Source organism: Glandiceps talaboti, chromosome 13 (genome assembly GCF_964340395.1).
Source record: "Glandiceps talaboti chromosome 13, keGlaTala1.1, whole genome shotgun sequence".
Classification (NCBI taxonomy): Eukaryota; Metazoa; Hemichordata; class Enteropneusta; family Spengelidae; genus Glandiceps; species Glandiceps talaboti.
This window is the reverse complement of record NC_135561.1, coordinates 7,037,935-7,056,364: the sequence shown is the minus strand read 5'-3', so window position 1 is coordinate 7,056,364 and position 18,430 is coordinate 7,037,935. Positions and strand designations below refer to the sequence as shown.

General features: G+C 34.2%; 2 protein-coding genes across 3 annotated transcripts; both read left to right on the top strand.

Moving 5' to 3' along the window:
- The first annotated feature begins 483 nt into the window (after positions 1-483).
- LOC144445077 (uncharacterized) lies at positions 484-5,113 on the top strand. Its single transcript, XM_078134629.1, has 6 exons — positions 484-705; positions 2,339-2,471; positions 2,653-2,770; positions 3,283-3,444; positions 3,906-3,956; positions 4,569-5,113. The coding sequence occupies exons 1-6, from the start codon at positions 682-684 to the stop codon at positions 4,594-4,596; spliced, it is 516 nt and encodes a 171-aa protein (XP_077990755.1). The 5' UTR covers positions 484-681; the 3' UTR covers positions 4,597-5,113.
- A 1,975-nt stretch (positions 5,114-7,088) lies between these two features.
- LOC144444562 (uncharacterized) lies at positions 7,089-16,005 on the top strand. Of its 2 annotated transcripts, none has more exons than XM_078134025.1 (7): positions 7,089-7,211; positions 7,894-7,990; positions 11,621-11,732; positions 12,305-12,466; positions 12,600-12,653; positions 13,577-13,705; positions 14,499-16,005. In XM_078134025.1, the coding sequence occupies exons 1-7, from the start codon at positions 7,188-7,190 to the stop codon at positions 14,716-14,718; spliced, it is 798 nt and encodes a 265-aa protein (XP_077990151.1). In that variant the 5' UTR covers positions 7,089-7,187; the 3' UTR covers positions 14,719-16,005. The 2 variants fall into 2 exon arrangements, with proteins under 2 accessions (XP_077990151.1, XP_077990150.1); XM_078134024.1 differs by having other exon boundaries at positions 7,894-8,002.
- The last annotated feature ends 2,425 nt before the right edge of the window (positions 16,006-18,430 follow it).

Below are 18,430 nucleotides of genomic sequence, written 5' to 3'. Positions count from 1 at the left end.
TCTATGGTTTATAGTAGCCATATATTAGATTTGTAGGGAGAGTGATTGGACATTGTGGAATACACACTATTAAAGTTACCTGTATGGGAATTTACTTAGTAATGTCCAGCCACCTGTTTTTGTCATTTTTCACGCATACATGTAATTGCCATGCGTCAGCGGCTTTATCCGAGAACGAGTATATAGCGTACACCATCATCATCATCAACAACAACAACAACAACAACAACAACAACAACAACAACAAATCAATAAATGGATGAGAGAGCAAGACCGGCACGGAACAAAATAGATATTAAGATTAATGTTTCCAGTAATAAGGAACAATAACAATAATAGGAAAAGAAAATCAAATGACACTAAAAATCATTTACAAACTAAGTGAGGTAAACAATTAAAGTCACAATCATGACAACAATCGTTCGGGTCTTTTGATGTCATGTGATGCTGACACTTCGAAGAGAAACTCCCAACTTGTCATATACCCAAGTCACATGATTTACCTCGCGAGTAATTATTGGTTGATTATTTCAACAATCGTCGTTATGGTGACGGTCCCTACCTGCTTGAATCATATCGGAATGGACCAGCAGTGAAGTGTTAAAGTGTAACGCCATATTAAAGTGTAACGCCATATCAGTTCCTGTTTGTGTATCTTAGTAAGTATATACCTGCTGTATAATGTCCGACCAGCTAGACGATACGGTAAGTGGCAATGGATTGTTACACTTGAAAATGTATTGTTCAAGCTTGATGTCGGTATGGCTTAAATCAAGTTTATTAAAATAAATATGTTGATAAGTAAACGTATGTATATTTCATATCTGATTTAGACGTTGTCTAGGTAACAAAAACTATGAAAGTTCAGCACAAGCTAGCATGAAAATAATCTTTGTTTACGCCGTTATTGATTTTTTGGGCCCCATGAGACTGATGTGTACGTCCATCACATACGAATTACGACTCATTCATATTACAATGGCGTACAAAATGCAAGGCCAATAGGTTAGATTGAGGTGTAAAATGCCAAACTAACCGTAAACGTATGGTATTTCCCTGCCCTATCAACTCACTTGTAATATATTACACAATATTCGAAACCTTTGCTACAGGCATACACACGATGAAAGGAACCATTGTGATCAAATTCCGAGGTCAAATCTGGACCTCGCAATACACCAACGTTAACCCTGGACACCACCATTAATTCGCTTTCGTATATTTCATTAGAGTTATGTGGCTAAGGAGGAACATGTGTTAGATATGCTATGAATACCAAACGTTACCAGGTTTTATTTTTGCACTCGGTGAAACTCATCTAGAATAATTTATTACATACTCGTAGCTATACAGATTACTGTTGTTGGAACTTTTCCAACGGTGCACACCAAAGAGGCTTGTGTATACTAGTATTCTCTGATATTGAACAGCCTGTAGGTATATAGCAATATACTGGCATTACCATATGTATGTCGTGAACTTTTGTGTACTTTAATTTGCATATATACGTGTAGCATATTGCTCTAGTCTTGCTGCTAGACGTTCGGGCTTTCTTTCGATGCTCTTACTATAAGCGAACGAAGTTCGCATGTGAGGCCGAGGGCCTGCCCGGATGTTCCATCCTCGATAGCGTTGTTCGGCTGTGTGTCGTATTTTATCGGAAGAACATCCGAGGGCTAGCTGATAGACTAATATTGCTCTCTTTGAACTTTACATCCGTTGATCAAACAAACTGTACCGTCTACGTCGACTGAAAAAAAATCAGACTTTCAACTGTCACCAGAAATTAAACTGATAATGGCGGAACAAATTTGGTATTAATCATATATATATTTTACAAATCCTAAATACTACTGGGAATTCTCGACCTGAATCTATTTTATATTGCAATAATTTGCAAAATCTTTATATGTTTAGGATATGGCAATAATGCTTAAATTTGTAACGGGTGTCAGGATATTATTTATTAAACAAAAGTAGTTTGCTTTGTATGTGTTGAGGGTGCACGCGTGCGCGTATGTGTGTGCTGTGTGACGGTCTGTGTGTGTCTGTGTGTATATATATATGTGTGTGACGGTCTGTGTGTGTCTGTGTGTATATATATATATATATATATGTGTGTGTGTGTGTGTGTGTGTGTGTGTGTGTGTGTGTGTGTGTGTGTGTGTGTGTGTGTGTGTGTGTGTGTGTGAAAGACGGTTAGAACTTATGGTTACATCTATGATACAATATAATCATACATGTAACGTTGTGCCATTTGTCTACCGTTGCTCATTTTAATTTTTGACCATAAAGTACATTAAAGTCTTTTCACTTTCTACTTCTTTGCATTTTCAAGTGTGATGACACAACAGCGGCAACACAACAAGAAGAACGGCAGAGTGATGATGATGAAGGAGAGCAGGAAGAGCAATTGCAACCTGAAGAAAAACTGGAAACAACGAGAAAATATACCAAAGATGTCAAAAAAAGTGAGTGTTCACAAATAATCATATTATACAGAAAATCGCTTACTAGTCCTGGTTCATCAACTACAAATGGTATGTGCGTATTGTTTAAATTTTTGAAAATTTGATTTTAATACCACCCACCCCAAGTGAAATTATTATGGCGAAATGTCTAGCATGTCTTTTTTTTTCGCTTCACACACAGAAATATCACACGACCAAACAGAAATAAACAGGCATCGACAATACCAGAAACAGCTAGACAAGATGAAGGCAAAGAACAAAGAACTGAAAAATGATGTGAAAGTCGCTAAACCACAAAGGTAAATATTATACATGGAGATTTTGAATGGCCCGGTTCGTGTATGGTATAATTTGCATATACAGTACTTATATACTTATATTTTTTAATTTATCATATACATGTATACCCGATGTACAAAAAATAAAACAACTGCGTATGTACTATTATACCATAGACCCTACACGAAAGGGTCTATGAAGTTATACTGACTCGCTGATACGCTGTATCGGTGCGCCCTCATCGGAACAAAAAACATGACGACGACTCTATACATATATGATAAAGTTAATTGATAGCGTTTCAAATAACTATAAACGAAGATAGATACTCATACAATAGAAGTTTTAAAAAAGCTCTAAAAAGTACAAAAAATAAATGAAAATAATTTAAGCACATGAGTAACTATCTGTTTGTTGGTTTATATTTTATTTCATTGCTATTATTTTACTGACTTAATTGTCTTTTCGTCATAATAATAATAATACTCTTCTAATAATTGTATAATTTTCGCCATATACCTTTTGTTTTCAGAGTCCCGTATACTCCATACACCTGGAATAGTCTAGGACCATACTGTACTACAGACTACGTGCAAACGTTTATGAATTTACCGAATAAAGTCAGACATGGTTACATTACGAAGAAGACGGCGATAAGCATGGTTGACCCAGAGGTCGCATACAGAATGAATGTGTAAGTTAATATCAACACTATATGTGTGTTAATTCTTTAATAAGGAGAATATATATCTTGAAATTGTAAACGGATAACATTTAGTAAGTCTGACATGTAGCTGTGCTAACTAACTAAATATGTTCGTTAATTATACACATAATTTAAAAAAAAAAACTTTAAAAGGCAGAAAGGTGAATGGCCGATCTTTATACAGACGTTCAATCTTCAGCTGTGTGGTTCATGGCATATTTGTGTATGTAAACACACACACACATATACATAAAATACAAATATTATACCGAGACGTTTAGCAGGCAAATTATGTATAATGTATGCATATACGTGATTAATTATAATGAAAGATTAATCGTTTTGATACTTTGAATGTTCAAAAGTGAACATCTACTGGTGGCTTCGTCATGTAGTATTTAGTTCAGAAGTACGTGTAACAACAGACATTACTTATATTCTGATTGCAGTGAATTAGATCCCATTCCGGAATCGAGACCAAAAACATCTTCTAGAAAAAGGTGAAGTATATTACAACTTCAATTTTTCATTTGTCAACCTGTGTGAGAAACATTGGCTAAATCCTGGGTATTATTTAGAAATACGGCGTCCAGTTCTTGAAATTATATCGGCAATGAATCACTTGAAAGTTCAAAGAAATGTAAATTTTATCATTGTCGTTAGTTTCCTCTCTCCGTGGTGAAGAACAATAAAGAAACCATATGGTAAGAAATCATAGCTCAGAGACTTGCTGACTGTCAGGCTTGAATGATGTGTAAGGCCCAACAGTACTAGTATCGTAATCAGAAAGGTTTCTGGGCAGAGTTGATAGCTGTAGGGGATTTATAGGAGATAGAATACAATGCTATGACTGCAGGTCTTAAAGGGTATATAGCGTTGAGGAGAAAAAAGTGACCACGAATAGTGAAAATCTCGTTAGAAATTATGCTGCTTCCACATTCATGACACCCTCTGCTGATAGAGCGAGATACTGATCGATAATTCCATGGCATATGGTACGTGTACGTATTCACTGCCGACTTGAACTGCATTTGCAGCGTTTGGGTATCATTCCATGATCATGCAGAGGTATTGTGGAAAACTGAACATCACTCATTTTGTTTACTACACAGCCGATCACGATCGAAGAAACTTCCATGACGTGTCAGTGAAGAAATATACTGTGAAAAACACAGGTGTGAGAAACTTGATAATAAATTAAGACGATCGCTACACATGTACAAATACACAAAAAGTATCGGAATAAGCCAGTGTAACTGTTAACTTCATTAATGTTTCTGAAGACTTCACATTTGTGTTTTAATTACAACTTGCAAGAATTCGCCTCATCGGAAACCATAGATCTTGTGGAGGGTCAATAAACAAAAATACGAAAGCTGTTTGGTTATACGTATATTTTCTTTATTCATCAATTACGAATATTATTTCGTTATTTTCATCACCTCAATATCATGATTGTAAATCCGTGGCAAAGAAAGTTCATTACTTTTCCTTAATTTTCTACAGACATGACCAAATCACCGGTTCAATGTCTGATTTTTTTTTCAGTCAACGTCGACGAACATTTTGTTGAAATTTGAAAAATTGGATTTTCCTCTTTTTCGATCTTCAGCTGTTAATAAATATAAAAGAAATGCTGTAGTTTTCCTCTTCATCTTTATGTTGTTCAAATAAACAAAATAAAATTGGGAGCCCAAAAAAGGTCTTCTGTTGAAAAATGCGTCCTGGCAATAGTTCTTTTACATAATTTTTATCTAATGATGGCAATGGAAAGAAGAAAAACGTATATATTATTTATTTCCGAGCCTTTTTTTTTTACTTTTTATCTTATTACAGTTTCCTCTGACTTAAAGCAATATATTCTGAATGTCAGCTGACAGTTACCATGGTTACATATATCATGTATTCATGCTTATGAATGATTAAATTAGTTTCTCGATCGTCCACTGACAAGACTAGTACAAAACCACGTGATTTGACCACAGTCGAGTGTAGGTTTACAACACCGAGAATTACATATACAATTATTTACTCAAATTGTACGTGTAAAGTCACGTATATACATATAGCAACTAAAAAACAAACAAACAAACAAACAAACACACACACAAACAAACAAACAAACAAACAAACAAACAAAAAACAAACAAATAATAAATATAACTGCATGCACAATGACAAAATGTACATGCAAACTACAATGAATGTATAAGTTTATATTTTTTTTGTAATTTCAATGCTACAAGGCTAAATAATCAAGCGGTGGAGTCATGCTTGACAGGTAAGTAAAACTACCTTGAAACAGATGATTAACAAGCAACACTATTGGAGATGATATGTCGGAATCATCGTTTTAATTACCAACCGACTTCGTCAACATCAGGTCACAAACTGTCGGGCAAGGAAGTTGGCAGTGAAGATGTCATGGAAACCGTAATTAGCTAAAAGCTTCAATATATGTGATAGATGCCCGGGGATGCGGATTGTGACATGCGTGAGTGTGAAATACCTGTGGTATCAAATAAAGTAATGTTTAATTATAGGCAAGACAAATATTTAAAAAAACCTAAATAATAACAAAATGCTTGTTTCATTTCAGAAATCGGGTAGATAGGTTGGAATGTTTTTTTTCTGTTTTTTTTAGTACTTGCTTCAACCGTAAGAATAGTTGGTCTCAATATATACTTACATGTGATAGTTTAGTGAGGTGTCACAGCAAAGAGAGTAAAGGGAGTCACAGTTAACGTGCAGTAGAAGACACAGTATACAGACTATACTGTCTAAATTCAACTTCTACTCGGTTTCTCTGGAGCTAGTGGGATTATTATTTTAAAAAAATTCTTGACCAAAAATACTTGGCTAGAATATTTACATGGGTATAGAAGTAAACAATCACCATTTTCACTTTATAAATGTACAAAAATGTTTAAGATCGATCGTTCGGTGGTCTAGTTAGTAGTATTACAATGTAAACCATAGGCAGTGGAGTGGAACCCTACTGTCTATGCTTAATCTAGGGTCGGTCGTGTCATCGGAAAAGCTTGCCTTTTTTTGGACATTATCTATGATTAGCGTGTTGTTTACAGCAGAGGAAAGGTTAGTTTATTATGACATGGGGTTGGGGTTTTGTCTGTACTCAGATGAAATGTCAACAAATGTAAATAACATGCATTTGTTCTAAAATTCACTAAATCGTATCTTTGCAGTCCTGACGTAAACCGTCATCACGTGATACTTCTATGCGTAAACCATGTTCTCACTTCTGTTACCGTAAAGTATTTGTTCGTAGTATTCAGAACCTTTCATAAAGTTCTGTTGGAATGGCTGCATGCACCGAGGCCGGGCACGACGTACGTGCGTGTGGAGGTCATGAGGTTTGACATAAAAATATAATAAATACATACGATGAAGCGAAGAGAAAATTACCGTATAAATTCTGTGTTTAAAGAAATTGTCGCCACGATCACAAAATCAGTCAAAGGGTACACGACACGACCATAAGTTTGTTTTTAAATTTTACTTCTGGAAGCACTCCACTGGGAAGCCATAGTTGTGTCTGAATCACATGACCTAATTCACGCGTAATGATTGGCTAATTGTTTCCACAGTCGTCGCCATGGTCACAGTTGTACCCGATCGAAGCATTGTAGCATAGTACAGTGCAGTGTGTCGTTATAACGTCGTCTCGACCGTAGTTTGCGCAGTGATTTTATCGTGTTAACATCGCCAAAATGTCTGATCAGCAAGTTGAAGAGGTGAGTACATATCTCTTGTTTTATCCGCTCTATGTCTACGTTATTGGTAAACGCAAAACTATAATTTTGACTGTTGAAACTCGGCAGGTGTGTGAAAGCGAACATCCCCACGTACGTGCGTACGCCATGTTGTTGGTAAGGTAATCATAGTAATCCAGCTACCATAGAACCTGGGTGTTCGACAGTGTTAAATTACCGGTTGTCAAGTTAAATCCGTGTTTCATCTTGATTAACGTTGTTGACTGGAAAATCAGACGGAACGCTTCGTTGCTAAAATCATTCAAAGCCGGTGTGCGTACTTGTGTATTTTCCAGTCGAATTACCCGTACTTGCGAGAGCTGACGACCACTGAATAGCAGTGAGCTAGTTCAGTCATTATAATAACTTAAGAGACATCATAATTGCTTATGAATTCATATTAATAAATGTCTTGTGTGTATGAATATGAACATTTGATTGACATTTCTGAAACGCACTTTCATATTTTAGAATAGAAGTATTTTCTCTCTCATTTCACACCCTGTAATTGCTTTCGCGACACACAAAAGTCTTGTCAACAGAGTGTAAACAACACAACAGGGCGGTGTTTCATGATTTGTTTTGATTTCTATCCACACTTTACAATTGCATTTAAAACTCGTTTGTTTTGAACTCTTACTAAATGTTCATTATTTATGACTAGGAAACAACCCAACAAGAGGAACAGGAGAACGGTGAAGAGAGTCAAGAAAAGGAGAAAGAAGAAGGAGAACAGAAAGAAGAAGGAGAAAATAAAGATGGTAAAAAACATGGTCAGTCATCGAAGAAACATAAATAGTTCATTAAATATTGAGAGGTGTATAGTCAGGGGTAATATGCCCATAAATTAACCCTGCAGACACAGGTGTAGTTAAACCCAACAACATGGAATTTTGAATGACTTTACAGTTGTTTTGAATTGGATTTAGTGGTTTACTGTTGTAGCCAAGGATGATTTTAAATATACTGACATTCCAGTCCTCTACAGGAAATCTATAATATCAATACATGTGGTTGCCTTAGTGTCTGTCAATAGATTTATTGCAAAACATGCGATGATACAATAGGTTTGTGTTATCTAGCCAGATATTAAGTCTCTTGGCATCACATATTTGAAATACTCTGCAAGTATACATAGTTTTGATGTGTAAACACCCAGCTTTAGTAAGTTGGTAAAATTTACCCGAGATCCCAATCTGATTAAAATCTGATGTGGTGGAAGCGGCTATCGATGTCTTTATTTACCTCTTTTTCCATCGTTTTGTGTCATTTGCTTTGTTCCGGGTGATCCCTGCCTTCTGACCCAGAACAAAACAAATGACACAAAATGATGGAAAAAGAGGTAAATGAAGACGTCTAGCCGCTTTCACCACAACAGATTTTAATCAGCTTGCTTGAGATCTCAACGTACCATATTTGGAGTATTTCACTTTGACTTGAGTTGCGATGGAATATGTCAGCAACTAAGTAAATTTTACAAGATTTTCCCAAGTCAAAAAATAAATTTAAAAAAAAAAAAATGTGGCTACACATGATATAAGTCATATATCTCATAGCAACCTGAGAATTATTACAAATATTTTGTTATCAAAATACATATATATGAAATTACTTTTAAAACTATCATTGAATTAAATTAGATTAAAAATATAGATGCAACTACTTAATTATTAGTAGAATATAATACAATACAAAGCACACATTTTTTTTTTTTTGGGGGGGGGGTCAAAATTGAACAAACACAAACTTATAATGAAAAGTTTGACAAACACATACAATACCTTGACAATTGTGAAATAACAGAACATGAATCCAATAAAGAAACTAATCAATAAGTAACAATTTCACTATGAAAATAAAATACTACATTTATTTGTTCTATTTTGAATGCTAGCGTTTCGTAGGTAACATCTAATATTTAGTATTAAATTACTAAAAGGTAATTCATTCAGGTATGAAATCTAGAGAGAAGAGGTTATTAAGGGTTGTGTGTTCAGTAGATTGTCTAACATTTGATTATGACGTAACATGAACTATATAACTTCAAATAAATTAAATAGATTTAACAACTTATATCAAGGAATTGAAAAAATATAGACATTTTATTTTGGAAATAAAATATTTCACAATTAAAATTGGAAAACTTTGAAAATATTATATGTATATACCATTATGTATTATTCGATAACATCTACTTTCTCTATAGTGGTTATACTTAAATCATTATTGAAATTTATTTTTTTAAGGTCAGTAAATCTTACGTAGTTTCCCTATTACTTAGTTTGAAATGTACTGAAGGAAATGAAACGACATGAAAATCAAATAGCCTGTGGAGAGTATGTGGTCAAGATTACTAATTGACGTAACCAGCATATCAATGTTGTTTATTGATTATTAAAATCTAAATTGTATAGTTACAATATCATGATTTATAACCTAGCCTCTTTTGAACTGTTTTTTAACTACTTTTAGGGAGCCATCCTAATTGAATGCACATTTTGTATTTCCTTCATTATATGATTGTGAAAAAACAACCATTGTTGTCCTTAATTATTTTCTACGTTCAATCTATTAAAATGTGATTATGCTGTGCCAGTTGAAATATATTTTGTTTGGAACGGATATCTTCAGCATATTGCATGTTTCTTTGGAATCGGTTTCATAGAACTGTTTCTGTATATATGTTCCCTTACTTATATCTGCCATCGTTATTGGCCGGACATCCATCTGGAGTCCTTATTCATTTGGGTTAAAATGGATGTGGTCTGTCATGATGGATTATGCCATGTTATGCTTTTAGCTGATATTGCTTGAGTGCACACTGTACAATCAAATCAGGATTGATATGCAGGGCATTAAGACATTGTACAGCTGGGTAAATCTACTTGTTTCTACCAACCCTTAATTCATGGTTGCCATGTTTAAGACTTGTTTGTTTACAATATAGTAAAAACTTGATATTATTCAAGGTTGTTTCCACAGACTTGAATAATTCAAAAGACCAATGATTCAATCCCACGTTCCCATCTTACTATATATATGATCCTGTGTAGATTCTTTGCTTGGTTGATTTTGGCTATATGCCCTAAATCAACTTAGTGAAAGGTCGAGACGTAATTCTATTAGAGGGGTGAAAAAGAGTAGACCAGATCTCACTTTTTTCTTGTACCAACTTTTATGTATGCAGGTTCAGATCTGCATGACAATTCTTTATTTCACCTAAATTTTAATCTTTGCTTTTATGGAGGAACAAGGATGTGAACATGGATGATCTTTTTTGGACGATTTTGTGTTGTTGCCAAAGATATTTTAACAGGATCTCCTTCCAACTCCCCCATCCATATGGTCCACCTTCACCCAACCCTTTATAGAAGAGATGTCAATTCCCACCGAATGATTTTGTAAATATGTCTGGAAACTAATTAATTAGTATGCAGTAATTGAGTATTCAAGTTTTCAATAATTAATTAATTCCAAGATTGCTGGAAAGTGTGTTTAGTTTTAAGTTACACAGTGTGTGTTATGTGGAAATCATTTAATAATGGAATCTTGACACAATTGAATGACATCATCATCATCATCATATATTTTAGCTTGGTGCTTCAACTGAGAATTATGTATAGCTGAGTGAGTTTTAAAATAACCAATGGATTTAAAATGAACAAAGCAAAGCCTGTTTTATGTCTCTACTGTATCACTGTATAATTTTTATTTTACTTAGTAACAGTAATATAAGACCATTAGAAAAAATGAATTAATCAACATTATTGTTTACCCCGGGGGGGTGATGACCAAATACTATTATTAGTCTGTTAATAACAGGATGAGTCAGTCAAGCGATACGCAATCTATGTCAGTTTGATAAAGAAAACTATTCTACTAATTCATTATACTTAAAGTTACATGTTTATTATATTATGACAGAATTATTAGTGTAATAAAAATGTCAAATGTGATGACAAAAATCTATAATTATTATTATTAGATATACTTACAGTTACATATTTCATTTCTGCTTCCAGCTAATTTTTAATATAAAAAGGGCAAAGTTTTCACATGGTAATTCTTAATGTGATAGATATTGTTTTTCTACATTGTCAATTTGGAATATTATTTTTCTACATCATGTCCATGGAATTTTGTTTTCTTCATTATTTCGTGGAATTTAATTTCCTACACTATGTGAATGGAATTTCATTTTTCTACACTATGTGTTGGTGTAGATAAAGTAATTTCATTTTTCTACATTTTGTGTTAGTGCAGTTAATGGAATTTCATTTTTCTACATTGTGTTAGTGTGATTAATGGAATTTCATTTTTCTACACTATGTGTTGGTGTAGATAAAGTAATTTCATTTTTCTATATTACGTGTCCTTTTTTTTAATAACAGGGGAGACATATGAAGAAAAAGAAGCAAAGAGACACAGACAATACCAGAAACAGTTAGAGAAGATGAAAGATACCCTAACTGATGAAAAAAGTAAAATAGTCAAACCAGAAAGGTAAACTTTGATTTGTACAAGTTCAGGTTCACCAAACATCATTTTTAAAGTGGCCATATGGATGAGGATTGGGTATTTATTTTCGATTTTTTATTTATAAAACAATTTTATCATGGCTTCCTACTTGAAATATCAATGTGAAACAACATAGACCAAGTATGTGTTTGTAACTCAATAAATTGTAAAAGATTAATAAATGTGCCATTTTATGGCTTTTTGCAATTTATCGAGTTACAAACACAGACTTGGTCTATGTTGTTTCACATTGATTTTTCAAGTAGGAAGCCATGATAAAATTGTTTTATAAATTAAAAATCTGAAAAAAATACCCAATCCTCATCCATGTGGTCACTTTAAATTTAACTATTTCTGTTGTTGTAAAGATTCCATAAACTATTTAATATATAGTGATTGTATAGTGAGGGGTAGACTGTACCTTAGACCATGGCATCATTTCGGTTGTATTTTATTTATCATACTTTTATACATTATATTAGAGTTATCTAGTTGAGTATAAGGACCTGCATCTATTGTATCATAATTGACACAATTTGACCTCATTTTGTTTTCAGTGTTGCTCACACACCATACATCTGGAATAGTCTAGCACCCTACTATAAAACAGATACAGTGCAATATTTGATGGATATGCCAAATGAAGTCAGACATGGATATATTACCAGGAAGACAGCAGTCGGAATGGTTGATCCCGAGGTGTCCCATCGAATGGATGTGTAAGTTATCAACTTTATGAGCCATTGACTGAAAATTTACAACTTTTTCTTACACAATGGTACACTTTCGTTGTATCTCCCATTTCCATCTTGTCCTGAATTTCACTTTAGTATCTTTTTAATTACTTTACAGTGAATTAGATCCTGTTCCTGACTCTCTGCCAGTATCAACTCCAAGGGACGGAAGGTGAGCATTTAAAAAAAAACCCTTGGTATTATCTTTATAGCTTGAGGTGTGAGATAACTTGGATGTGTGCAGGAATGTTGAAATAAAGTTGTGTTCTCACTATTTCCAGTATACTAGCTGTATATGAGTCAGTGGTATAAAGGAATAACAACAAACAAACAAGATAGAAATCTTCAACAAATATAGATTTGATAATTTCAGATGTGGTTCTCTTGACAGATCTCATTGCTAATACAACTGACTGAAATTCAACAGATAATGACTGAAAATAGTAGAATTTAGCAAGAAACTAATACTAAAAACCGGTACAAATAACTGCTATAACTATTGGCCCTGTCACTCCAGGGTCTAAGCTCAGAGACATGTCTTAGTGTGAGTGTAAACTCAAAAGGCTCAAGAAAGCTTCTTGAGATAGTGACACCAAGACAGGTCTTTAGACTACCTGAGTTTATGCTTTGACCTGTTAAACAACCATTTGAGATATTTTTTGATATTTTAGATATAAAAACATGTTCAACTATATTGACAATGTAGATTAAATGCTTTCATTGTGTATATTTAAAATGTCAACAAATGTGTAAATGTCAACTAGGTATTCCATTATGCAATGTATATTGTAGTCTGGTTGCCAACTGTGGTCTAAACACGCATGGAATTTTGTGATTGAATAACAAAGACATGATGTTAATTACTGTGTGGGTGGCTGTGGATGAATTTACATGACATATTGCATCTCATGCATCTCAGGACTTCTAGAGTAACGACTTTGACTAGACTGAGTGAAGGTATAAATTGTAATGATAATGTATAGGAACTAGACAATGTATAATTGTAAGTTGTATTTATATGGTAGTCACAGAGTTTCTTTTTTTGGCGTAATTTTTAGAAAGTGTTACAATTTGATATCTCTGTTCATTTGATAGCCAAAAGGATAAAAAACAAGGTGGCAAGAAAGAAGGCAGTACACGGCTACCTAAATGGCCAGTTGTCAAAATGGATAACCCTGACATGGCGAATAAAGAAATGGACTGGAGTGATGTACCAAAACTTAGGTATGTATGACAATTTATCATTTCATTTACTAGAATAATAGGAAAATAAAAACATAACATACCAAAACTTATGATAATCCTTGCAATCTTCAATAATACACAGGAAATAAAACCTAACTTTATTTTTTTTTTGCCATTGTATTGCATGTTATTATTTTTAATTAAGGGTTGTGTTACCCAAAAGATATTGGATCATTTGGTGTAAAAATTGTGACAATATAGCATAGCACTCTAAAACTAACAGCAGACATAAATGTTAATGTTATTTATGAGTTGCCATGGAAACATCAAATTTTAGTGCATTACGAGAAATTACTGTGTGCTGAGGATCAGTCAATTATCTGCTCAGATGACACTGTGTTATTTGTGTACTTGACAGTTACCTTTCCGATTTTAGCTTTGTTTTGAGTAAAAATTAGTCTGTATGCCAACATGGTATCAAAGCGTTGTAAACCTAAACTGTTGGAATGATGTAAACAGTGTATAAGTAGCATCCTGACATGACAAATATTACCATATTTGGACATTACATAACTGCCCTCAATGAACACTAACTTATTATTGATTAGAATTCTGTGACTGATTAACAAAGACATGATGTTAATGACTGTGTGGGTGGCCGTGGTTGAATTTTAAATTTCATCTCAGGACCTCATGCATTGAGCTTGACAGATGTAAAAAGAGATCTTAAGATTTGATGAAGGATAGCTCTAGACTAGTTAAAACTGATAAAGCTGTGTTTTCTATTGTATTTGTACTTGACAGATTTTCTGTCTATTTTTTTCTTTTTCAGAGAAGAACTGAGAACCAAATACAGTGGCAATGCCACAGAGCGAAAGAAGAATGACTATACTAGAACCAAACAAGATTGGTACAGAATGGAACTAAGCGAACTCAAGAAGATCCATCCTGTTAACAGAGCACATATGAAAGTTACATGCACTGCTTATCTAGGTACATCACCAGGCGCAAAGAAAGCAGTCTCAAATCTATCTAAGAGTCTTGATGAATAGACTTGACAATTCAGATTTAGAAATCAAACACTCCATCCATTATTGTAAATACATACATGGCATTTATAAGTCTTTAATTACTGTCCTGTTTTTGTCTGAGAGTTAGCAACCCCTCTCCAATTATTACCACTGACCAGATAGTTTGTGTCTGAGAGTTAGCAACCCCCTCCAATTATTACCAAATAGTTCATGTCTGAGTGTTAGCAGCCCCCCCCCCCCTTTCAATCATTCCTAGTTGTTCATATTGAAACACAAAAATAGATTGGTTGAATGACTTAAATGAAACAGTTTGAGGAAACTGAATGAAGATGAGTATATAATAATGAACTTTATGTTAAATTTACAAACATGTTTGGTAATGAGGGCTTTATAACATCACAATGTTGAGACCATAAGATGGAGGTATATCTTCCTGTAACCCGAGTTGCTACTTTTATTTGTATATATGTGATTCTGACATTGTTTTCACAAAGGTTGCTTACTCCTAGCAGTGTTCTTATGAAGGGTGGTTATTATGAGTATGACTCTAGTAATGGAGCCTGCAGTTTACTAAGATAGATGCAAACTAAATCTGTTGTTCTTCAATGTGGTAGATTACACAAGTGGGTGATAGTGGTTCCTCTGTTGTGTGATTCTAATCACCCTGTGATCAAGATAGTCTAAACATTGGAAGTGCTAAAACAGTACACTGCAAGTTTAGATGAAACTCTGTCAATAAAACTCTGCGACACCTTCATACTGCAACCATAATTAAACCAATGTCAATTCAATAGCTTATCACTGTTGTATCAACATGTTGCAACAATGGTTTTAGTTTGTGTCTATCTTAGTAAACTGCAGGCTGTAGTACCAGAGTAATAAATAGAATCTATCCTTAGATCCTATCTTGTTACCAGGAAGTTTTCCATCAAAATAATGGGACAAGGTCTGGAAATCTAAACAGGTTTACCAGATTTCCGTCCTTCTCTTCTATTACCATGGTTCTAAAACTTAACAACAGCATTGCCTACCAAAAGTTAAGGAAAAGCCATCAATATTGCATCAACACAATTCTGAAAGGTTATCTCCTTACCACTCGTGCCAATAGTCTACCAATATATATATATAATGTGGTCTCACTCTTGAGATATTGTGAAGATGTACATGTACATTGTATAGATGTGTGCAAACACAAAGAACTCATGAGTTTTTAGCTATACCAATGTGTAAACATGTTTATAAATCTTGGCCTATGCAACATTTTCTTTCAAATATAAGTTTGTTGAATGAATTCCAGATTTACACACACACACACACACACACACACACACACACACACACACACACACACACACACACAGATTTCATTAGTTCTGGCAAATAATTTTTCAATTTGTTTTGAAGCTGTTTTTCATCTTTCTGCCATTTTGAGTAATGTTTGTCAATGTTTCATTCACACACTATCACTGTGATAGAGGGATATTTAAGCAGTATACTGGTACATGGTATTCTCTTCAATCCATAACAACCAAGTATTCTAGAGGACCCAATATGTATAGCTTAGAACCTTTGTTGGGTTGATCTTGACTGTTCTCTCAACACATGCAGGAAAAAAAATTTACTGCGTCACTTAATAAAGTATTCGTTAGGGAAAATGTTGAGATATTCTTAGTGGATTTCAAATCCAACCACTGCACCTGATGACATCAATTGTCCTAATATGATTGGATTACAGTAGACAGGATCTGCCAATCACAGAGGGAAACATTTGTGATTGGCTCTGCAGTAACTAAGTGGGTTGAGCTGTGTCCACAGGACTGTCAATCACAGAGGGAAACATTTCTGATTGGCTTTGCAGTATCTAAGTGGGTTGAGCTATTAATTGCCTATGGTTAATTGTCTTAGAAGCATGTGTTGAGAAGAACATTATCAAGATCAATCCAGTGAAGGTTCTAATCTACAACTTACAAGATGTATGGTCCATGGCAATCACCTAAGATTGTCTACATCCATACAAGAGTGGAGGAACACAGTAATATAATATACATATATAGCTATCTGTATAGAAAAGTTTTATAAACCTAACACAAATGTTTTTCACCCAAATTTATGCAATTTGGTGTATATATGAACAGCAAAACATTTTGAAATATTTTTCCAGATGTAGCACCAAGTTGTGGTCTGTGACGTTCATTTTATATAATCAAGGCTGAAATGAAAGAAATTTCCTGGTGTGTTGTTTACGGAAATTCCTCAGGTTCAATGTAAATACGACCAATTATGTGGTTTTATAATGTGTAGTCTCTTAGATATGATGTGCTGATGGTAATGGTGGAAGACAGTGTATTTTGCAGTCTAGTATATCTGTTGTTCATTGACAAATGGGGGGGGGGGAGGACTATGAGAATGGAATGTATTTTCAAGGAGCTCAGTCTTAGCTATGGCAATAATTGCAATTGGAGTGAATTTTAAAATCACACAACTATCATTTTTTTTTCTCTCTCTTCCAAGCTTACAGAATGTACATTCTTATTGTATCCTTGCATAGACATAGCCATGTCAGAAAGCTCACAAATGCACTCTTGGAGCTGAAATATATATACTACAGATTGGTGTTGGAAATTAGGAGATATGTGTTGATTTTTTCCATCACATATAAAGTAGTTCTTTTTTAAAGCTTTTTATTTGGTTGGATTGCTTTATAGATCAGTAAAATAATGGCTAAATTTTGTACACTGAAAAAACAAAAAACTAAAAAAAACAAACCCCATAAATGTGGCACAAATTTGGGTGGCTGGCATATTACATATTCATATCTATTTACACCGAGTAATAAATTACATTTTACATACAAAGTACAAGTTTTACATTTGTTGTTTATTTTGTTGGTGTGTGGCTGCTTTGTAACGTAAACCTGTCAAATGATCACAAATTTGACAAAATGAGACAATTTTTCACAACACCTGTCATACATTTACAAACACAGAAATAATACAGTTAACCCAGCTGGGATACAGCAAAAGGAATAATACACTACCCCATGGTGTGTCTCCCTTATGCCAAAATTATAATACCCTGTGTTGTAAAATATACCATCTACTGTGAAGCTTTGATTAATTAACAAAAGAACTATTTCACTATAAATACACTGAAAAGAACATTTAGTGCTGTGCAGGTATGGGAGAATGTATAAATCAATGTTGAACGGATTATTAGTATTTGGTATCATCCACCATGCAACTGCAGCCTGAATGCCACTGCGCCCAGTGAATTTACGATAAACTAGAGGGTACTTGGTAGAGCGCCCTCAAAGGCTGGAGTTCAATGGTGCATGCTCATATTCTGTCTGGATTAATCCCTGTCGTCGTCTTACACACCAATTTTCCAGTTTAATCAACACACACACACACGACATAAAACTAACTTCCACCCAACTTTACTGACAGGTACAACTGATATCATCAAACCTTCCAACCTGTATGCAGTAACTGCCATCTCAACATTTTTTGTCAAAGTTTACTTTAACCATGGTTTTTGTACCCTCTGCAACATTCCAGTAATGACAAGCAAAAACAAACTGCATACACTGACATACACATTCATATGCATCAGTCATATGGCAAGTTGTATCCTGTCCAGTAGTTGTCCAATGGAAGTCAAGTTCACAAGGTAGGTGTGAGCATACCAATGTGTATGTTTATGAATCAGCGTCATCAGCTTATTTAACTTCATT

Excerpts from the sequence above, each read along its gene's own strand:
- LOC144444562 (XM_078134024.1), top strand. The coding sequence starts at position 7,188 with ATGTCTGATCAGCAAGTTGAAGAG. Across the intron at positions 7,212-7,893 it reads CTGATCAGCAAGTTGAAGAG|GAAACAACCCAACAAGAGGA; the intron begins GTGAGTACATAT and ends ATTTATGACTAG. Across the intron at positions 11,733-12,304 it reads AAAATAGTCAAACCAGAAAG|TGTTGCTCACACACCATACA; the intron begins GTAAACTTTGAT and ends TTTTGTTTTCAG.
- LOC144445077 (XM_078134629.1), top strand. The coding sequence starts at position 682 with ATGTCCGACCAGCTAGACGATACG. Across the intron at positions 2,771-3,282 it reads AAAGTCGCTAAACCACAAAG|AGTCCCGTATACTCCATACA; the intron begins GTAAATATTATA and ends TTTTGTTTTCAG. Across the intron at positions 3,957-4,568 it reads AAAACATCTTCTAGAAAAAG|CCGATCACGATCGAAGAAAC; the intron begins GTGAAGTATATT and ends TTTACTACACAG.